Source organism: Solanum verrucosum, unplaced genomic scaffold (assembly GCF_900185275.1).
Source record: "Solanum verrucosum unplaced genomic scaffold, falcon-dt-bn FXZP01000138.1, whole genome shotgun sequence".
Classification (NCBI taxonomy): Eukaryota; Viridiplantae; Streptophyta; class Magnoliopsida; order Solanales; family Solanaceae; genus Solanum; species Solanum verrucosum.
In genome coordinates, this window is record NW_026020134.1 from 1,424,856 (window position 1) to 1,444,378 (window position 19,523).

The 19,523-nt window shown below is 33.7% G+C and overlaps 2 protein-coding genes across 3 annotated transcripts; one reads left to right on the plus strand and one right to left on the minus strand.

The window, feature by feature from the left end:
• Window positions 1–1,017: 1,017 nt before the first annotated feature.
• Window positions 1,018–13,109, plus strand: LOC125827344 (phosphatidylinositol 4-phosphate 5-kinase 9-like). Of its 2 annotated transcripts, XM_049506645.1 has the most exons (14): window positions 1,018–2,334; window positions 4,314–4,481; window positions 4,919–5,084; window positions 5,612–5,722; window positions 6,664–6,851; window positions 8,219–8,376; window positions 9,567–9,729; window positions 10,421–10,479; window positions 11,405–11,617; window positions 11,968–12,036; window positions 12,193–12,258; window positions 12,392–12,513; window positions 12,779–12,907; window positions 12,996–13,109. In XM_049506645.1, the coding sequence occupies exons 1-14, from the start codon at window positions 1,088–1,090 to the stop codon at window positions 13,107–13,109; spliced, it is 2,973 nt and encodes a 990-aa protein (XP_049362602.1). In that variant the 5' UTR covers window positions 1,018–1,087. The 2 variants fall into 2 exon arrangements, with proteins under 2 accessions (XP_049362602.1, XP_049362603.1); XM_049506646.1 differs by lacking the exon at window positions 5,612–5,722.
• Window positions 13,110–13,362: 253 nt separating this feature from the next.
• LOC125827403 (transcription factor MYB1-like) lies at window positions 13,363–14,356 on the minus strand. Its single transcript, XM_049506719.1, has 3 exons — window positions 14,227–14,356; window positions 14,015–14,144; window positions 13,363–13,849 (listed from the first exon to the last, which is right to left on the minus strand). Exons 1-3 carry the CDS (start codon window positions 14,354–14,356, stop codon window positions 13,363–13,365), a joined length of 747 nt encoding a protein of 248 aa, XP_049362676.1.
• Between the last annotated feature and the right edge of the window lie 5,167 nt (window positions 14,357–19,523).

Consider the following 19,523-nt stretch of genomic DNA (forward strand, 5'->3'; position numbering starts at 1 on the left):
TTGTATTACTAAATTCTGAACAAGAACAAACATGTTAGGATTGGTTATGTGAATATTCACTATTCCATTAGTATTATGAAGATTCACCGTAAATTGCAAGTTTTACGCTGGGTGCCAGCCTACCGCAACCCTTCTCCTTTATCTGGGTTTGGGACCAGTTGTGTGATCTTGTTCTGAAAAGACAAGTTTTTTTTTTGTTCTTTTGGTATGGAGGAGAATAAAGTATTTGATAGTACTGTGACTTGAGTTGTTAGGCATTTGTTTGATGCACTCTTTAAATGGTATTTTTGGGGGCATCATCACTCGTGTGTGTGTTTCTTTATGGTTTCACTTATCTTCTGCAAATTCTACAGCAGTTTAGGGCTACCAGTAGACATGAAATGTTAATTGACATCATCTTTTTGGGTAATGACTTGAGTATAAGGACATCATCTTTTTGGGTAATGACTTGAGTATAAGGACATCATCTTTTTGGGTAATGACTTGAGTATAAGGACATCATCTTTTTGGGTAATGACTTGAGTATAAGGATTCCAAGTGAGCTGATTAATAGTTTCATGCTGAACCTATAAAAAGATAAAACATTTGTGTTGATTCTTGGCCGTTAAGATAGTGTTAGCTCATCATTTGGGAATACAAATTTCCTGGAAGTTAGGATGCTGTACTAGGCATACTCTACTTGTTCATATTATTGAGGTCAATATGATCTGATATACGGTATACCCATCTGTTCATGAATATTCATTTCATAGACCTTTTGTGGTATATATGGTGTTGAATATGACCTTCATGGTTATTATTTCTTGAATGTGTCAACAAACTGCAAGAACTATTGGAATAGAGGTCTAGCTTCCTATTCTTATTTGTGGACTGAGAAAGAATTGATTTTTCCCCTTATTTTACTTTGTTGTTTTGTGCCATAGGTCGAATATGTCTATCGATGGGTTCAACTACTCTGCTTTTCTGCCTTTCAGGTCAAAGAAGGGGAAATTCATCAAATCATTTTATATTGGGGGTGTGCTTTAGCTAGTGAGGGAATCTTGTCCTCTTCCATCCAATATAAAACTGAAACTTCTTGGAATTTTGCATGTCTGGCTCTGTGGCTATTGTTGATAGCATTGGAAAAACACTTTCTTTGTCAGATAGGACAAAGTCTCTCGACGCTGTGTTAATTAATGAAAATAACCGCTCTAGTAAATGGACAAATAGAGAAGTCAATCATACTTCTGAAAGCACCAGCTTTAGAATTAGGGATCTCTTCTTACCAAATGGGGACTCGTATTCTGGATCTCTGCTGGGAAACATACCTGAGGGTTCAGGAAAGTATGTCTGGTCTGATGGTAGTCGGTATGAGGGTGAGTGGAGACATGGAATGAGGCACGGGCATGGGAAACTAGAGTGGCCTACTGGTGCTGTATATGATGGTGAATTTTCAGGTGGCTATATGCATGGTGACGGAATGCATATTGCTCCTGATAAAGTGACTTATAGGGGACGCTGGCGGTTCAATCTCAAACATGGTTTAGGGTATCAATTGTATCCCAATGGAGATTTTTTCAAAGGGTCATGGATTAGAGGAACCCCTGAAGGACGTGGTAAGTATAAATGGGCGAATGGGAATGTCTACGTGGGTAATATGAAGGGAGGGACATTATCTGGAAAAGGATCTCTCACTTGGATCAATGGAGATTCATATGAAGGAAGATGGTTAAATGGTATGATGCACGGTCTTGGTGCATATACTTGGAGAGATGGTGGCTGTTATATTGGAACATGGACACATGGACTAAAAGATGGAGAGGGAACATTTTATCCTAGCGGTAGCAGACTTACGGCTGGTCAGGAATTTTACCTCAATGCTTTGAGAAAACAAGGATTATTGCCAGATTTGAGAAAACAAAAACGAGTCTCGCATATTTATCATTCCTCTTCAGTAGATACAGAAAATGTCAAAGTAAGTGGAAACAAAGGATCCTCAAGACATTCATATGATAGGCTTTCAAAGGGGAACATATCAAATCTTGAACAGTCACACCCCACTAATGTTACTCTGGAAAGACGATGGAGTCTTGAAGTAGCTATTGAGAAGGTAATTGGAAATGATATAGATGGTGTTGATACTGGGAACGATATGAATACTCCAATTTTAGAAAGAGAATACATGCAAGGTGTACTAATCAGTGAGGTTGTCCTAAATGATCGATTCTCACCAGCTAGAAGAGCAGCAAAAAGGAGACAAAGGACACTTGCGAGGGAATCAAAGAGGCCAGGTGAAGCAATTATTAAGGGTCATAGGCATTACAATGTAATGCTTAGTTTGCAGCTTGGTATCAGGTACACTACTTACGTCTGCTCAAAATTTGTTTTCCTCTCATGTTTGCAGCAGATTTACTTTTGCTGGACTTTGTTGGTGCTGTTTTTATTGATTCCTTTTTGTTTGTCAAACTACTTTAGCTAAAGATAAACTGGTAAAATATAAACCTATAATGCTATAATTTAACTAGTCCCTTTCTAAGTTTATTTCCACTATCTTCTTTAGCTATGGTAGTTAACAGAAAAGGAAAAGAAATAGGAAAAAAGAGAGTTGAATTTGATATTCAGTTGGAAATGAAGTAGGTTTTAATGTCTGCACCCCGCCTGCTCCTGTGGGTAATAATCATGGTTTCATCTTGCGATTTACTTGAATACATGGAAGGACCATTAGAATTGCTTGCTATGATTCTTATTTTTCTGTAAATCACTATGAATTGGAGGAAGGATGGAAGTCCTTGATATCAAGGAAACTCAAAGGAAGTTTGCATCTTTGCAAAGTTATGTCTTTGCAAGTCAATGGACGTTTTGCATCTTCCACAAAGTTCTATCTACTGGAAATTCTGTGTTAGATGTGGAAAGTTGTTAAATTGTGTATATAATCATGGCAAAATGAAGGAATACCATTCAGGAAAAAAGTGTAGTCTCTTTTGATAACTAATTCATGTTAGACTTAAGAAAAGGTAAAATACATCATAGGCTAAAAACAGAATAACAAGTTCCTATACTCATAGGGTCAGAAGAATTATGTTAACGAGGTTAATCATGGTTAGTATCTTGGTATTTTGGTCACATCCATTTAAGTGGCATTTGTTTGTGGTAATCTTTATGAGATCTCGTAACATTCTTTTTTCCAGAAACACATATTTGTTGAAGTTTCTTCAAGACGTTTTGCAAAAGATATTTCTTTCATAAAGTTGTTTTTTGAAGAAGTGATTTTGTTGTGTTTTCGAAAGAGAAGTTTTTCTTTCATCCACCAAACACTCAAAAATCTTCAGAAAAACTACATAAATCCAGATATGTTTTCTTTTTGCACAATTCTTTTTCCTAAGAAATGTTTACATAAACTTTTCTGGAAAAATGTCTGTTGGCAGAAGGAGCACACTACTCAGTTGATCAGATAATAATGAATTGAACAAAGGGAAAGTCTTGGAGAAAACTAGAATGTAAATTGATGATAGGAACTTCTTGTGTCAGAGGAGTTGGTAAAAGCCTTTTTATCCCATACAACCCCGTCTATGATTTCTTTGTGTTACTCCTGAAGTGCGAATAGTATTGAATGTGAAGACTTGTTTATTAGTAGGATCCATTTGCTATATGGAGAGGTTAACCATGTAAACACTTTTATTTGCTTCTGCCTTTGCTTTCTCCTAAAATGCTGTGCAAACAAATGAAGTTGAGTCTCATCTACCACTAAATTCTTCACTGCAATTCAGCACATGTTTTAGTCATGCACTGCTAATGTTGCTTATGAAATTCTTTTGATTTAATCATGCCAAGTGTGCTACCATTGTACCTCTCAATTTCATTATAAATGTACCAGGCTGATTATTAAAATACATACAAACATGTTTTGTGGCTCAGCACCATCATATAACAAGTCATCCCATCTATTTATACAAGCAGGGATTCTCTCTTTACTCAAAAGTATAAATGAAACAAAAAGGATCCTTTAATACTCTCACTATATTGAAAAGTTCTCTGTTTCTTTCAATCTATATAAGCCAAAAGAGACATAGTGCAGTGATGTTCTTTCAGTTACGTTCTTCTCTTTTTCTATCTTTGTAATCTCCAGCTTGAAATTGGTTCACTCATAGTTTTTGGTAACTCCCATCAAATATTGAACATAACAGACACCTGGTCCATATATGTGACTGTGAGGTTCAAAGAAAGGCAATCGTACTGGACAAAGAGTTACTGTCCTCCTGTTTATCGTATATGAACCTTGATGACCAGTTAAGGTTCTAGTTTACTCATGTTGAAAAGTTTTGAAATATGACCAGATACAGTGTGGGGAAAATTACACCGGGACAAAGGCGAGAAGTGGGAGCTTCTGATTTTTGTGCCTGTGAGTGCTCTCGGATGTATTTTCCGAAAAAAGGATCTCAACTGACACCTTCTCATCAATCAGAAGATTTCAAATGGAAAGATTATTGTCCAGTGGTTTTCAGGTTTGTCATTTACCATCTTCTACCTTCAAAGTCAATTGCAATTTGTGATTCCATTGTTTTTGGTCTTGAAGGCATGTCAACTGTGAGGAAATAGCTTGATCTATTTGAGCGGAATCCGGATCAGCGAATGTACATCTAACTGACTTTAGTATACAGATATATGTGTAAATCACAGCTTCATATCTTTTATGACTTCTCTCAGATGTACTTCGCCTTTGCTAATCAGTTAAGAAAGAGGATCTTCTGATAATAAAAGAAGTGTGACCAACATTTTTATTTGAATAACTGATCAACTGAGCCAAATACTTGTATCTCTTCATATATTCATTTTCTAGGTGCAACAGATGGTCTCATAGAAGTCGAGCTAATTATTAGTATTTTGTTTGTTCATTTATATGCATGTGTAGAATAAGTGGAATGAATTTACCTTCTTGTAGGAATCTGAGGGAATTGTTCAAGATTGATACTGCTGACTACATGATGTCCATCTGTGGAAATGATGCACTTAGAGAACTTTCTTCTCCTGGGAAAAGTGGCAGTGTGTTTTTCCTGTCTCAAGATGGTCGTTTCATGATTAAGACATTACGGAAGTCAGAAGTTAAGGTATGCTATCTTAGCTTAAATGATTAAATCTCATGCGTTGATGTATCACAGTCCGCCTCTTAAACTATTTTACCAGGGTGGTAGTCATAATTGTTCAGTTCAGGGAACGCATCTACAGGTTGTTGGAAAAGATTATTTAAGAGATAGAGATAAGGCTAATCGAAGTACTTCCTCATTCTGAAGTTCAACTTATCTCGTTAGATTGCCTTGGCAATATCTAATCTGGAATTTCTGTTTTCTTCTCTTTCAACATGCTTCTTGAAGAGCTATCCTTCCTGGCTAATGCTTGGCATATTTTCTTGTTCCTGTTATAGCTATAAAGTCTTTGTTTTGATACGTAATTTTATTGCATAGCAGCACTAAGATAGTGCTTACAATGTAGTTAACATCTCAAAACAACTCTTTTTTAAATCTCTGACTAATTTATCAGCATTCCTCTGATACTTTTAAGTTAGGTATATGGAAAAGAGAATTTTTCCAATTAGTGGGTTGGTAATCATTCTTATTAACGTGCATTTTACATGTAGGTTCTGCTGCGAATGCTTCCAAATTATCATCGTCATGTCAAGGCATATGAGAATACTCTCATCACTAAATTCTTTGGTCTTCACATGATAAAGCCCTCAAGAGGACAAATGGTATAAATTTAGACATTCAAATTATTTCATCATTCCTTTCTTTTACTTGTGAGTTTCTACAAACTGAGCAAAACAAAGTTAAGACAACTTAAGAAGTTATATTACATCAAATATGTTTAGTGTTTAATAATGAAAACAAAATTTCATAAACTTCTGTTACAAATTAAGTAAGAAGTTGATTTATCATAGAAACAAAAAATGACTAATCATGAAATATCATATAACACATCTGAAAAACTTTAAATTGATATGTACATACTTACATGTTGAGATATTTAATTATAACTAACTCATATGTTTATCTGAGTAAAATAAAATTTGTGACAAGTATATGTTTTATACTTATCAAAAGGAAGAACTAAACCATCTAAGTTATTATGCTAAATGTATAAACCAAATTAAAGTGAACGCAGAATGAGTTTTTTGCTTTTTCTTTTTATTGTTTCTTTCTTTCATTATTTTATCTTTTTATGATTGATCATTTATCTTAATATATAATGATTTGTTCACTTTCTTTTTTTGTATTTTGATCATACATCTTGTAGAACACTAACACCTGCATGAGAACCAAAACCTGGGTGGAGGGACTCATTTACATTGTTAGTCAGAAAATCCTCCATCCCAATTTATAGAACTCTCCTTCCATTTTGGATGTCCTGAAATGTTTGGCACCATTCCATTTCTATACAACTTTCACAATATAAACTACTCAAATTTTAAACTTTGATGTGCAAATGTTATTTTACCATATGCTTCAGCTTCATTATCATTACAACCTTGTAAATGAGATGGAGGAGTATCACTTTCCTCCATGTCCTCTTCATTTGGTGGTTTGGTTTCAGAACATTTTTTTCATGTGCATGATCTCATTTGAAGAAAGAATGTATAGACTCTTGCATATAAAAAGCTTAACTGTTTTTCTTTTTCAATTACATTTGCAGTTACGCTTTGTAGTAATGGGAAATATGTTCTGCACAGAGTTAAGAATCCACCGAAGATTTGATCTTAAAGGTTCCTCACTTGGACGATCTGCAAATAAGGTTGAAATTGACGAAAACACAATTCTCAAGGATCTAGATTTGAACTACTGCTTTTATCTAGAGCCTTCTTGGCGGGAAGCTTTACTAAAGTGAGTCTTGGTAAAATATTCCATATTTTGCATGTATTTCCTCTGATGTTTATGCACTTAACCTTTTCTTTTCTTCTTATTCGTACATAGATCTTCCATAGGGCTTCTTGTTTAATTAGTGAATGTTCATATGCTAGGACTTCTTCCTTCCTTAAATTTTTTTTTTTAAAAACTGGTAAATTTAAGTGAAAAGGACTTCTTTGTTTCTTAAAATCTTTTGTCTAGCTTTAACAAAATTTCATTCTTAATTTTGATCTAGTCCTTTAGTTATTTGGCATTTAAAATAGGAAGTACTTTGTGCAGTTAGATATCCAAGGATTTGAACAGCACCAGTCATGCTTTTCTGGTAATATTGCTGTACTGCACAAAGCGACTCAGTTAGCCCTTTGGTTAATGCCCGTCAGTAGCATGATACTTTTGAGGCCTTTTGATAGTTGAAACAATTCTTTTGTAACAGAGAGAAACTAATGAATTCCAGTTAGTTGAATAATTCCATGAGTTGCTAGTTTTGACATTTTCTATTTCCTTGCATTAGGCTATTAGCATTTCTCAGCCACTATAGTAGCCGTATGCTTTAGTAACAGTTATTTGAAATAGGTCGTATTCTTTAGTAACAGTTTCTCATCATTCATCTGATCAAATATGGTGGAAAGTTCCGGCTTCACTCATACCAAATGTTTGCAAAGAATGAATGTTTTTCTTGCTGTTTTCTCCATTCTTTTAAGATGGAGGTGGCTAGTTATTGTATTTCTGCATGTTTAATAAGATAAGAGTATGGTTTAGAGAGCATGGATCTATTAGTACTTTCCCTGTAATCAGTTACCACTTGCATTCAAAAACTGTTCGAGAGTATTTCTCTTTATGTTTGATGATCCCTGACTTCTCTAGAACCTCTATGTTAATAAGGATGACAATGGGGGTGGGGTGGGGTGGGGGTTGGCTTAACCTGCAAAAATCTCAACCCACCCTGCCCCGTGAAGCGATTCTTTAAATTTTCAACCCCCGCTTATTTATGCATTCTTGCAAATTTCTGCAAGTATTTCTGCAAGTTTTTAGAAGACACAGTAAAGTTTCGAGTGCATTCATACATCTGGTACTTTAACCTGGAATAAAAAAAATTAGTGGCATCCAGAGATCATCTGACAGTTTTCTCTTTTATATGGTCACATACTTCACACTAGAATGATAGAATCTTTATGAATTCATTCAAGTTCCTATGGTGATAAGTATACAATGAATGTGTTCAACAGTATACTAAGTTGAAATAGCTGGATAAGTGATTTGAAATAATGTTTGCTTTTTTTCATTTCAATGAAAATCCTTTTAAATGCTCTCGTTTTGCTGTTGACATCAATGTACTTGTACAGGCAGATTGAGATTGACAGCAAATTTTTGGAGCAGCAGCACATAATGGATTACAGCCTCTTGTTAGGTGTTCATTATAGAGCACCCCAGCATCTACGATCTCCCATCTCGTGCAGTGGATGTACAGCAACAGAAGGATTGGGAATTGTTGCAGATGATGGTAGGTTTGTTTCTGAAAGATTATAAGTAATTATGTGGTTGAACAACTCTGAGGCTTATCACCATGAAACCGGGTAAATTCAGTATCTGGTGTCTATAAATTTAACTGGTCCAGAAGATCTGAACAGCAGTAAAGTCTAGATAATACTTATTTACGAGAGCCCTGAACACCAATCTAATCTCAAAGAATAAATTCCAGAGTACAAAATAGACAAACTTTCTGATTTGGTTGTGTGCTGAGTATGGACGAGTTAGAAATATTGAAAGACTATGGAACAGCCAGCGGACTAGAGGACATTTCTTTCAACATTTAGGCAAGGTGAGTGCCCTTTAATTTTCACTAATAAATAGGCTGAGTTGTTATTCTATTGTTATGCTATCGATCACTTTTGGGACCTTTGTAACCAAAAATGTGAGATAACTAGCAATGGAATCCCATGGTAGAACCTTACTTCTATTGACTCTGATTTTCGATGAAGTTTAGTGGTTTCATGTTTTTGAACTTTTCTATCTAGCTCATGCCATTTCTATAGAAGTTGGGCACACAAATCTTAACTGCAGGCCACCGTGGGACACATTATAAATGAAAAGTTATCAAATTATTTAGAAATAGATGTGAAATTCCTCTCCCGTTCTTAAAAAAAAAAAAAACCCGTCCAAACAAGTATGTGACATAGGCATCAGAACAATAAAAGATTTCACATTGTACAGTGAATTTGCCATCGACTTCAGAGTTCTAGTAATAGATCAGAGGTTTAGGACTCTTTTGTGTGTTAAATGTAGCTTGTGCATACTTCGTATACACCAATACTAGATGTATTTATACAATATAGAAGTTTCGTATCAATACTGGGAGTTCTTTGTTATTTTTTTTATGGGGCAGAAAGCATAATAGTTTCTTTAAGCATAATAGTTTCTTTAAAGTATATTACTGATCTCCCTTTCTAATCAGTGAGGGCGCACAATCACCAGGGGTGGAGCCACCTTAATACTTACGGGTTCGATAGAACCCAATATCTTTGGCTCTAGCTTTGTTTTTGTATAAACATTCATTTACTATGTATGAATAATTTATCCAGAACCCAGTAAACAAAAAAGGATTATGGTCCAGAGCACATAAACTAAAAATCATGGATTTGCCTCTAGAACTAATCACTATTTCTGAACTTTTTCTTCTTTTGTTAATTACAGAGTCTCCGGAGGATGAAATATCACCCCAAGGCCTTGTTTTAGTCCCTCGTGGTGCAGATGATAATTGTCTAGTAGTGGGTTCTCATGTCAGAGGCAGACGATTGCGAGCATCATCTGCCACTGGTGACAAGGAAGTGGATCTCCTCCTCCCTGGGACAGCAAGGTATTTTCAAAAAGCTTGAACGTGCTACTTTCCTTTTGTCAGTGCATTTTAAGCACGCTTAGAAAACCATGCTAGGACAATGTACTGCAGGACTCAGTAGGTTACTTGAACCACAGTGCCGAGTAAGTTTAAGTATGAATACTTCTGTTTATTAGAAGTTCCCACGACACGTAAAACACTGTAATTAAGCAAGACTTAGCAGTTGAGCCGGTCAGTGGCGAAACCAAGATTTTCACTAAGGGGGTTCAATAGATGAAGAAGTAAACACACGAAGAAGCCGAAGGGGGTTCAACATCTACTATATTAACTAAGATGCATGGACTCTTCACTTTTGATGCCACACCCATGTCGGATTCTCCAAAAATACACTACTTTTGGAGAATCCGACACACACCCGTTGACATTTTTGAAGAGTTTGAGCAACAGACTATATATACATAAAAAATAATTTTAACTATGTATAAACTATGCAATTTTCCGCCGAAGGGGGTTTGGATGACCCCCCTCGGCCCTACCTGTCTCCATCCCTAGAGCCAGAATGAAAGTTCATGAATCTTATACATTCACCTTAAGGAAGGCAGATTTTTGGCTATTTCGCGTGTAAACTATACTATTGATTAGTTTGTACCTTTTTAGTTTTCTGTTTTTGTTGATATATTCTAAAAGTCACTTCTTTCATGTCCCTAAGCAGGCTCCAGATTCAGCTTGGAGTGAATATGCCAGCAAGGGCAGATCATATACCCGGGAAAGGTGATACACAAATGTTTCTTGAAGTATACGATGTTGTATTGTATGTCGGCATCATTGACATATTGCAAGAATACAACCTACGTAAGAAAATAGAACATGCATACAAATCAGTTCTGTTTGATTCTATGTCCATATCTGCTGTGGAACCAACATTTTATTCACAGCGTTTCTTACAGTTCATCCGAAAGGTGTTTCCTGCACGATCAATTGTAAATTAGAAGAGTTTGTACATTGTTGTTTACACCTCATACTTATCCTCAAATGTTTTGTAGTTGGCAGATGTTTATCTACTGTTTGCGTTAATTGAGAATACGCAAGACGGATTATGTATAAAGCGGTTTTCATTATTTCGGAAGAAAATAAATTTGAACTGTTCTGGCTACAGTACTTTTCTATACTGCCATAACATTTCTGCATTTTGTACTTTCATTTTCTATTATGAAGATGCCACCAACACAATATTTTTTGGATTCCCTGTGTTATTAGTATTTAGATAAGAATCCTCGTAATCATAAATTGGACTATTACTAGTATTAATATTGTTATAGCTACTAGAATTTCAATTCAGTATAGAGGAACTTTAATTTGAAATGGAGGTCTGCCATCAGGTGCTTTAATCCAAGAGTATATCGTTCAGATGATATTTTCATATTAAAAAAAATACTCTATAGTTAAAGTTCAAATCAATTTTAAAATATTGCTTAAAGTTTGTTTAGCAGTTTAAAAAGTGGCTATATTTACCTCAATGCCACTCCAGGAATAGATAGAAAGAAGAAGAAAGGGAAAAGAATAAGCATAACTTGCAATGACATTGTCCTTACTCTTCAGCCACCCATTTTTCTCTCTTTCTTTCTCTAAAACCTATACGCTATGCAATCACTTTCTCTCTCTCTCTATATATAAAAGGGTGAATGATATGTAATAGGATTTTATTGCATCTTTCTCGGTGGAGCTAGAGAGACTAAGTTTTTCATTGATCGAGGGAGAAAGAGAATGGGATCATCAACGGCCACGCAGAGCAGCAGCAGCTATGATCTGTCGTTTAAGATCTTATTGATCGGTGACTCAGGAGTGGGGAAGAGCAGCTTGCTCCTCAGTTTCATTTCTAATGCTGTTGACGATATTACCCCTACCATTGGTATTCATCTTCATCCAACAACAATTATATTACTAGATATATGCTTTAGTTAATTAAGCTAAGTTGGAGTTAGTTATATGAATCCTACAGAAGATGAGCATTGCTCATTTAAACTTATCTTAATCCAATTGTCAATAATTTAGGCTCTCTAGCTCTTTCTAATATTTAACAGGAGCTTAGTGCACCGGGCTGCCCTTTTTCTTAGCTACATGATTTGTTCTTTCTTGAAAAAATAATTCTTATCGAAAAACTAATTACTCTGCATCCTATGCTTGCATTATTGTGGATTTTTCTGGATTAGCAGCAGTTACTTTTAAGCATCTAAATTGAACTTTTCAATGATTGACTAGGTGTCGATTTTAAAATCAAGACGCTCACTGTTGGTGGGAAAAGATTGAAGCTTACCATTTGGGACACAGGTAAGATTTTTCGGTATTCTCTAACAGCTAAGCCTAACTGTGAAGTATGTCCTAATACATTTCTGTGATCATTCAATAGGAAGGCGCTTAGTTTTTTTCCCAGTTGTATCAAGAGTTAATGCCAGGTTGTAATCTTTCTTTAACATATCTTCTCAGCTGGACAGGAGAAGTTCAGGACATTGACAAGCTCCTACTTCAGAGGTGCTCAGGGGATCATTCTTGGTATGTCATATGACTGATAGAGGGTCATTTTCCGGATTTATTTCTTGTGCTATTACTATGTTTCGTCTGAAATTTTCATTTGTGTTTCGTTTCTGTGCTTATAATATCTGATAAACATTACTGTAAATCACAGTTTATGATGTGACAAAGAGAGACACATTCACTAACCTGTATGATGTGTGGGCAAAAGAAGTGGAGCTTTATTGTACTAATGAGGATTGTGTTAAGATGTTGGTCGGAAACAAAGTTGACAGAGTAAGTTTTCTGCAAGAATGAATATTGCTTGGAGATACACTTTATCCTGTCACTCGCCTTTTGGCAATTGTATTCAAACACTTGGTCTAATCAACTTCAAAGTGTGTGTTTTGATAAATAGTTAGTGATAATACCTGATAAGTCAGGTATGAAACTTGTAAGAAATGTGATACTTCAGATATATTTGTGTACATTATTTCTTAAATTTACATTAACATTATATTCATTAGAGTCACTATGGAGATTAATTGATATGGAATTTCAGGAATCTGAGAGAGCTGTTAGCAGGGAGGAAGGTGTTGCTCTAGCAAAAGAGCTTGGAAGTTTATTTCTCGAATGTAGTGCTAAAACTCGCGCAAATGTAGAACAATGCTTTGAAGAGCTCACATTAAAGGTAGGAGCTGTATTCCCTTTACTCACTGTAGAATTCAACAGAGATGTTACATTCAATGTTTAATCTTCTTAATGGACAACTTAACTAGATAATGGAGGTGCCTAGTCTTCTGGAAGAAGGATCTACTTCAGGGAAGAAAAATATATTAATACAGAAACAACAACAACAAACAACACAGTCACAGAGTAGTTGTTGCTCATGAAACTCTCCGAACTAGGACCAAACGCTGACAGATATATATCAAAGGAATGCTTATATGTATACTCATTAACACTTGATCAAACATGTAAATATTCCATTCTATATAATTATAAAATGACGCAACTTCAAGTTACTGAGTATACAAAATTACCAGTTACAGAGCAAATGAGGGACAATAACAGGACTTATCAGACAGTACACAATATCATTAATTATAAATAGGTTTTAATAGAGATATTGATGACACTAATTAATTAATTAAGTAGATTCCATAATAAGTCAATATCCCAACCATCACTTTCTCCTTGTAGCATGATTGGTAAATTATTTTCCTGATGCAACAAATTTGGCAACAACTTATTTTCTTCCTCAAAGCTCAATACTACTGCTTCTTCATCCTCAATTTCATTACAATTTTCCAGTAAACTTGTCCACCATTCAACTCTGTCATCGTCTATAGACGATGACAACGTTGTTGTTTCTCCCGTTGGCTTCTCACAAATATTTACTACGATTTCTTTGTTGCGTTGTTCGTCATCTTTATCTAATGTGTTTGTGATCATACTTTTGTTGTTGCACCAAGAAACATTCTTTGCATTTGATGATAAGGTCCGAGGTTGAGGTTTTATTATTTCATTCTTAGTAATATTAGTATTTAACTTTCTTAGAAGGCGAGTATTCCAGTGGTTTTTCACATCGTTTGCTGTCCTTCCTGGAAGTCTACCAGCAATAAGTGACCACCTACGCAAAATAACGTAATTTTTAGATGATATGATTACACATTTTACAACATCGTGCCTACATACCGCATGAATGGACATGTTATATAATACATAGTAATATAATTTATGTAATTAATATATACGAGGTTAAAGTATTAAACATTATAAAGTACTAATTAATTGCCTGTTGCCTAAGAGCTTATGAAGCCTCAAAATGAGATCCACTTCATCTGGTTCAAAGTCACCTCTCTTGATATGTGGTCTTAGATAATTTAGCCATCTCAGTCTACAGCTTTTCCGACATCTATTTAGACCTGCATGTATTAACATGAAATTTAAGAAAGAAAGAACGATAAATCGAAAAATAGTACTAGTATTATTATAACGTTTAATTACCAGCTCTAGAAGGAACAAGATGCCACTTCCCTTCACCATATTTTTGAATGCATTTTCTCAAGTGAAAATCTTCTTCTTCAGTCCAAGAACCTTTCCTAACTCCCAACGATGTACACATAGGAGTATTCATGATATGTGTCACACTACATATGATCGAAGGAAGTACAAAGAATCAATAAATAATAACAATATGAACTACGAGAAATAACAGATAGTAAATAGAAATTGAAGGATAAGAAATTACAGGTGCAATATTTCGACTATTAATATGAACGAACAACAAGACAACACACCGCAACCTACTAACTTTTTACCTAATTTATATATGTTCTCCACACCCTCCTATATCTAAGATCATGCCCTTGATAAGCTGGAAGCGGTCTTATGTCTTGTCTAATCATCTCTCCCCCAATATTTCTCGCACTTTCTTCCTCAACAATTTATAAAAAGTACTCCCTCTGTCCCTAATTACTTGGCAACTTTTAAATTGACACACCTATTAAGAAAATAATGATTGACATAGTAAGTTTACCATTTTACTCCTATTAATTATGAAATGGAAGAATTAAAAACTTAAGATTTTCAAGAAGTTCTACATTTTTCAAAGTAATTAATTGAGGGTATAATATGTAAAAAAATTTGTCTTTTCTTGATTTATTAAAATGGACAAGTAATTAGGAACAACAAAAAAAATGAAAAAGTTGACAAGTAATTAGGGACAGAGGAAGTAACAATTTGTATTTGACGAAGAAAAAAGTGACTTGAGAGGTAAATCTAAACAAGAATTTTAACGATAATGGTATATTTGAGATCAAAATAATCAATTGGAGTTTACTTATCATAGTTCAGTGGCAAATTTGAGTCAGCCCATCTAACAACAAGAGAATATTTAAGATCGAATAAATGACAAATTTATTCTATATATTTCTCATTAGTTGAAAAAAATTGAAAAATATTTTTTACCCTTTTCCTATTTTGAAAATGTCATTTGATTATTAATGATCTCATACAAAAAGGATAAAATATTGAAATCAAAAGATTATAAAATATAAAAAGCAAGATGTATATACATACATAAAATAAATTGAAACAATAACAATAGTAAAACATGACAACTAGAGAGGACCTTTTACAAGCTGTTGGCCTGCTGGTAATTATATAACTTGTTCTTTAATTTCCACAATATTTTGTAAGTCATATTTGAGGCTCTCTATATAGGGCAGGCACAACTTTTTGGAGGTACACTAACCACGAGAGCCTTTAATGCAAAATGTCATATGTAATAATTGCATTGTACCTCACCATCCCCCCCCCCCCCCCACCTACTAGCTAGGTTCTTGGAATTTTTTTCATATAACTGTCCGACATCGACTGATCCCAATCATGAAAATGATAATCTCCAAATTCTTTTGTCCTATTTACATAATGTTGTTAGACGAACGGACCCGGGGGGCTTGTTTGACATTGAAAATATCTAAAAGGGAAAATTTATAGTTATTACAATCTCTAAAATTTAAAAAATTACAAAATTGATATCACAATCTCTCGAATATATTCATCCCCTCTTGGATATATTCCTACAATTAAGTAATGTATCATTTACAATGTAATGAACATTCAAGGAATGTATCCGAGAGCAATGAAAAATTTAATATTTTTGTAATTAAAAAAACTTTCGAAATAGGATGTAATTGGCCTCCAATTATATGAGATTTCTGTACTTTATACAAAAATCAATATATGATTCTGTAATGTGCCTTAGAAAGCATTATGGTGGAGAAATGATTTTGAGCTTTATGAGTTTTGAATTTTAATTTTTTTGTTTATTCTATTCTCAATAGTGTTTTTATACATATTACTTAAAATTTTTGTTGATGTATATTGCATTTTAGTGCTAAAATAATAATATTAATTTGAATAAATTAGCGGTGAAAGAAGACATAATTTCTTGGTGTAACTTATATAACTACTAAAATATGTTTCACCACTTAATTATTTACCCCACTAAAGTTTAAATATTGTAACCATACTATACATGATTTACTTCACTTAATATCGCACTACTCTCTCATTTACTAGATGAAAGAAATGCTTCACCTATATAAAGGATGTTTTTTTTCCTTGTGTTGAGTGTTTGAATGATTATATTCATTGGGTGGAGTTTGGACTCTTCAACTAATTCAAAATTATTTGAGTACTTATACAACGTTGTTGGATTGTTGTATTCTTGAGTAGACAAGTCAAGAGTTACACTACTAGTACTAGAGTGAAGATTATGTCGTACTAAACGTGAATCTCTTTAAAGATAGTGAAATATCCGCGCCTTAATCATGAATATATTTTTATTCATTTTTCTTCAATTTATTTTCAACTATAATTTATTGTATATATTCACCAATATTTTGAAATACATTGTTATTTATTATTAAAATTACTTTTTAGGTATATACCGTAGATGGAACCTTTTCTGTCCATGAAACCACCACGTGCACCCATATTGCACCATAATAAGATCCACAGTAATTGGTGGTCGTTGAACTTGCATTTCTCGATCATGTGACCGAGAAGATGAACCAACATTGTTACTTTGAGCCATTTGTTGGTCAATATCCTCCGCAACTATATCTTCATGTTCATAGACCATAAATATTTCATCACTACTTTGGTATTCTCGCAAATAATTATGTAACACTGCACAAGCTATGACAATTTTCACTTGTGTATCAATATAATAATGGTTCATGCCTTGTTTCAGTATTCTAAATCTATTTTTCCAAGCTCCAAAAGTCCGTTCAATCACATTGCGCAGAGGTGAATGCCTATAATTAAATAGTTCTTTGGCATTTTGAGGCTCTCTTTCACTTCCTCGGTAATCTTGCAAATGGTAGCGTAGTCCTTCGTATGGAGCTAAAAATCCTTTTGTGTTTCGGAAACCAGCATCAACAACATAATATTTATCTACCAAAAAACATTTTATAAAGAATTACTAAAAGCATATGTGACGTAAATGAGACAACTTTGTGAAAATAAATAATATTTATTCGAAGGATGTAATTTAAAGTTACCATGTGGCGGAAATGGAAATTGTGACGTTGGTTCAACAAGTGCATTCTCAAGTACTTTACTATCATGTGCAGTACCTTCCCAACCAGCAGCAACAAAGGTAAATCACATATCAAAATCACAAGCACATAAGACATTTTGTGATGTTCTTCCTTTGCAATTACGATATGCTTGTTGCACTGCTTTAGGAACCTCCCTTTCTATATATGTTCCATCAATCGCACCAACACAATTCTACCAAATAAAAAATACATCAATATTAGTTTAGTGAACATAAAATAAATTGGAAGCATTATAGAATGCACTTCATAAAAATAATGTTTGTAAGAGTAATAAAAATAGTGCTTCCAAGACAATGCAAAGTCATAAAATAAATATTATCTCTTTAAACAAAGTTGATAGGAAATATGTAACTAAATACTAATAACTTACACATAAAATATAAATGTTCACTTATTAAGGCCATAAAATAAATTTATTAATGTGATTGAAATTTTACCTTAAACCAAGGCCAAAATCGAGTATTAAGTTGAATTTTGGAATGTACACTAGTCATATTTTTTGGTTGTATAAATGTTGGTGCTATCTTGCTAATTGCCTCGGCAACTATTTTAACATGCCGGTTAGTTGTTTCAAGTGAATGTTGAAAAGTTCACAATCGTGAGGTGTGAGTTAAATTGACTATATGTTGGTGAGAATAATAAATTTTATGTCGGTGAGAATAATAAATTTTAAAAAGTAATGATGTGATTATAAATTTTATTTACATATGAAACAAATGGTTAGTAGATATAAATGTGGGGTTGTTTTAACAAAATATATACTCATGGATCAATTATTGTATTAAAATATCTCAAATCATGATATGAAATCACCATATAATTCCATATCATGGTTTTTGGAGAATATGGTATCACCTCTCATGATATGGAATCGGCGTGAAATCGCATGTCCAAACGTTGATTCCATCTCACGATACCATATCGTGATATGACAACGCATGGCCAAATGCCTACTTAATATCGCACTACTCTCTCATTTACTAGATGAAATAATGCTTCACCTATATAAAGGATGCTTTTTTTCCTTGTGTTGAGTGTTTGAATGATTATATTCATTGGGTGGAGTTTGGACTCTTCAACTAATTCAAAATTATTTGAGTAATTATACAACGTTGTTGGACTGTTGTATTCTTGAGTAGACAAGTCAAGAGTTATACTACTAGTACTAGAGTGAAGATTATGTCGTACTAAACGTGAATCTCTTTAAAGATAGTGAAATATCCGCGCCTTAATCATGAATATATTTTTATTCATTTTTCTTCAATTTATTTTTAACTATAATTTATTGTATATATTCATCAATAATTTGAAATACATTGTTTATATATTATTAAAATTACTTTTTAGGGATATACCGTGGAACCTTTTCTGTCCATGAAACCACCACGTGCACCTTTATTCCACCATAATAATATCCACAGTAATTGGTGGTCGTGAACAGAGTGGTAGTAAAAATTATCCGTACAAAATTTCTCTTAATGAGATTAAAATTTTATTGAAGATTTTAATAATCAAAGATCTATTCAAATCAAATAAGTAGTTAAATCTTAATATAAATAAATATATTTAATAACTTAAAATCTAAACCATTCAAATTCAGATTTTATTAAGAATAAACAAATAAATCACATATATCACTAAAAGATACTTCTTAAAATAACATACACTTACCATCATCTCATCTTTGAATGGTAAGTAGGGATGATTGAACAGCACAAAAAGCAAAACAACACACGCTTCTCACTAAGTACATAAAAAAAGAACATTTTCTCCAAGGCCTAATGTACACTTGATTAATTTAGTTTTCTTAAGTATAATAATTGTCAAAATCATTTTATAAAAAACATAAACATTTATATAAACGATAATTTTGTAAATTAGATGGAAAGAACTACTTAATCAGGGTTGTCTCGACTATAAAATCACTAAAGCAATGACAATTTTTAGAGGCCCCTCACTTTTTCATGTAGAAGGAGAGAGTGAGAATGTAGGAATTATTTTATTTTAATGATTGAGGAATGGAATAGTTTTCAGCTAATTGTATTTTCCTTTATTACGTGGCTATTTATTTTGTTTCTTTATTTATATCGTGTCGATTGAAATACACCCACATTATAATTTTTATATTTACATATATCATTCCCTTTCACTATTTCTATTATCTTATTATTC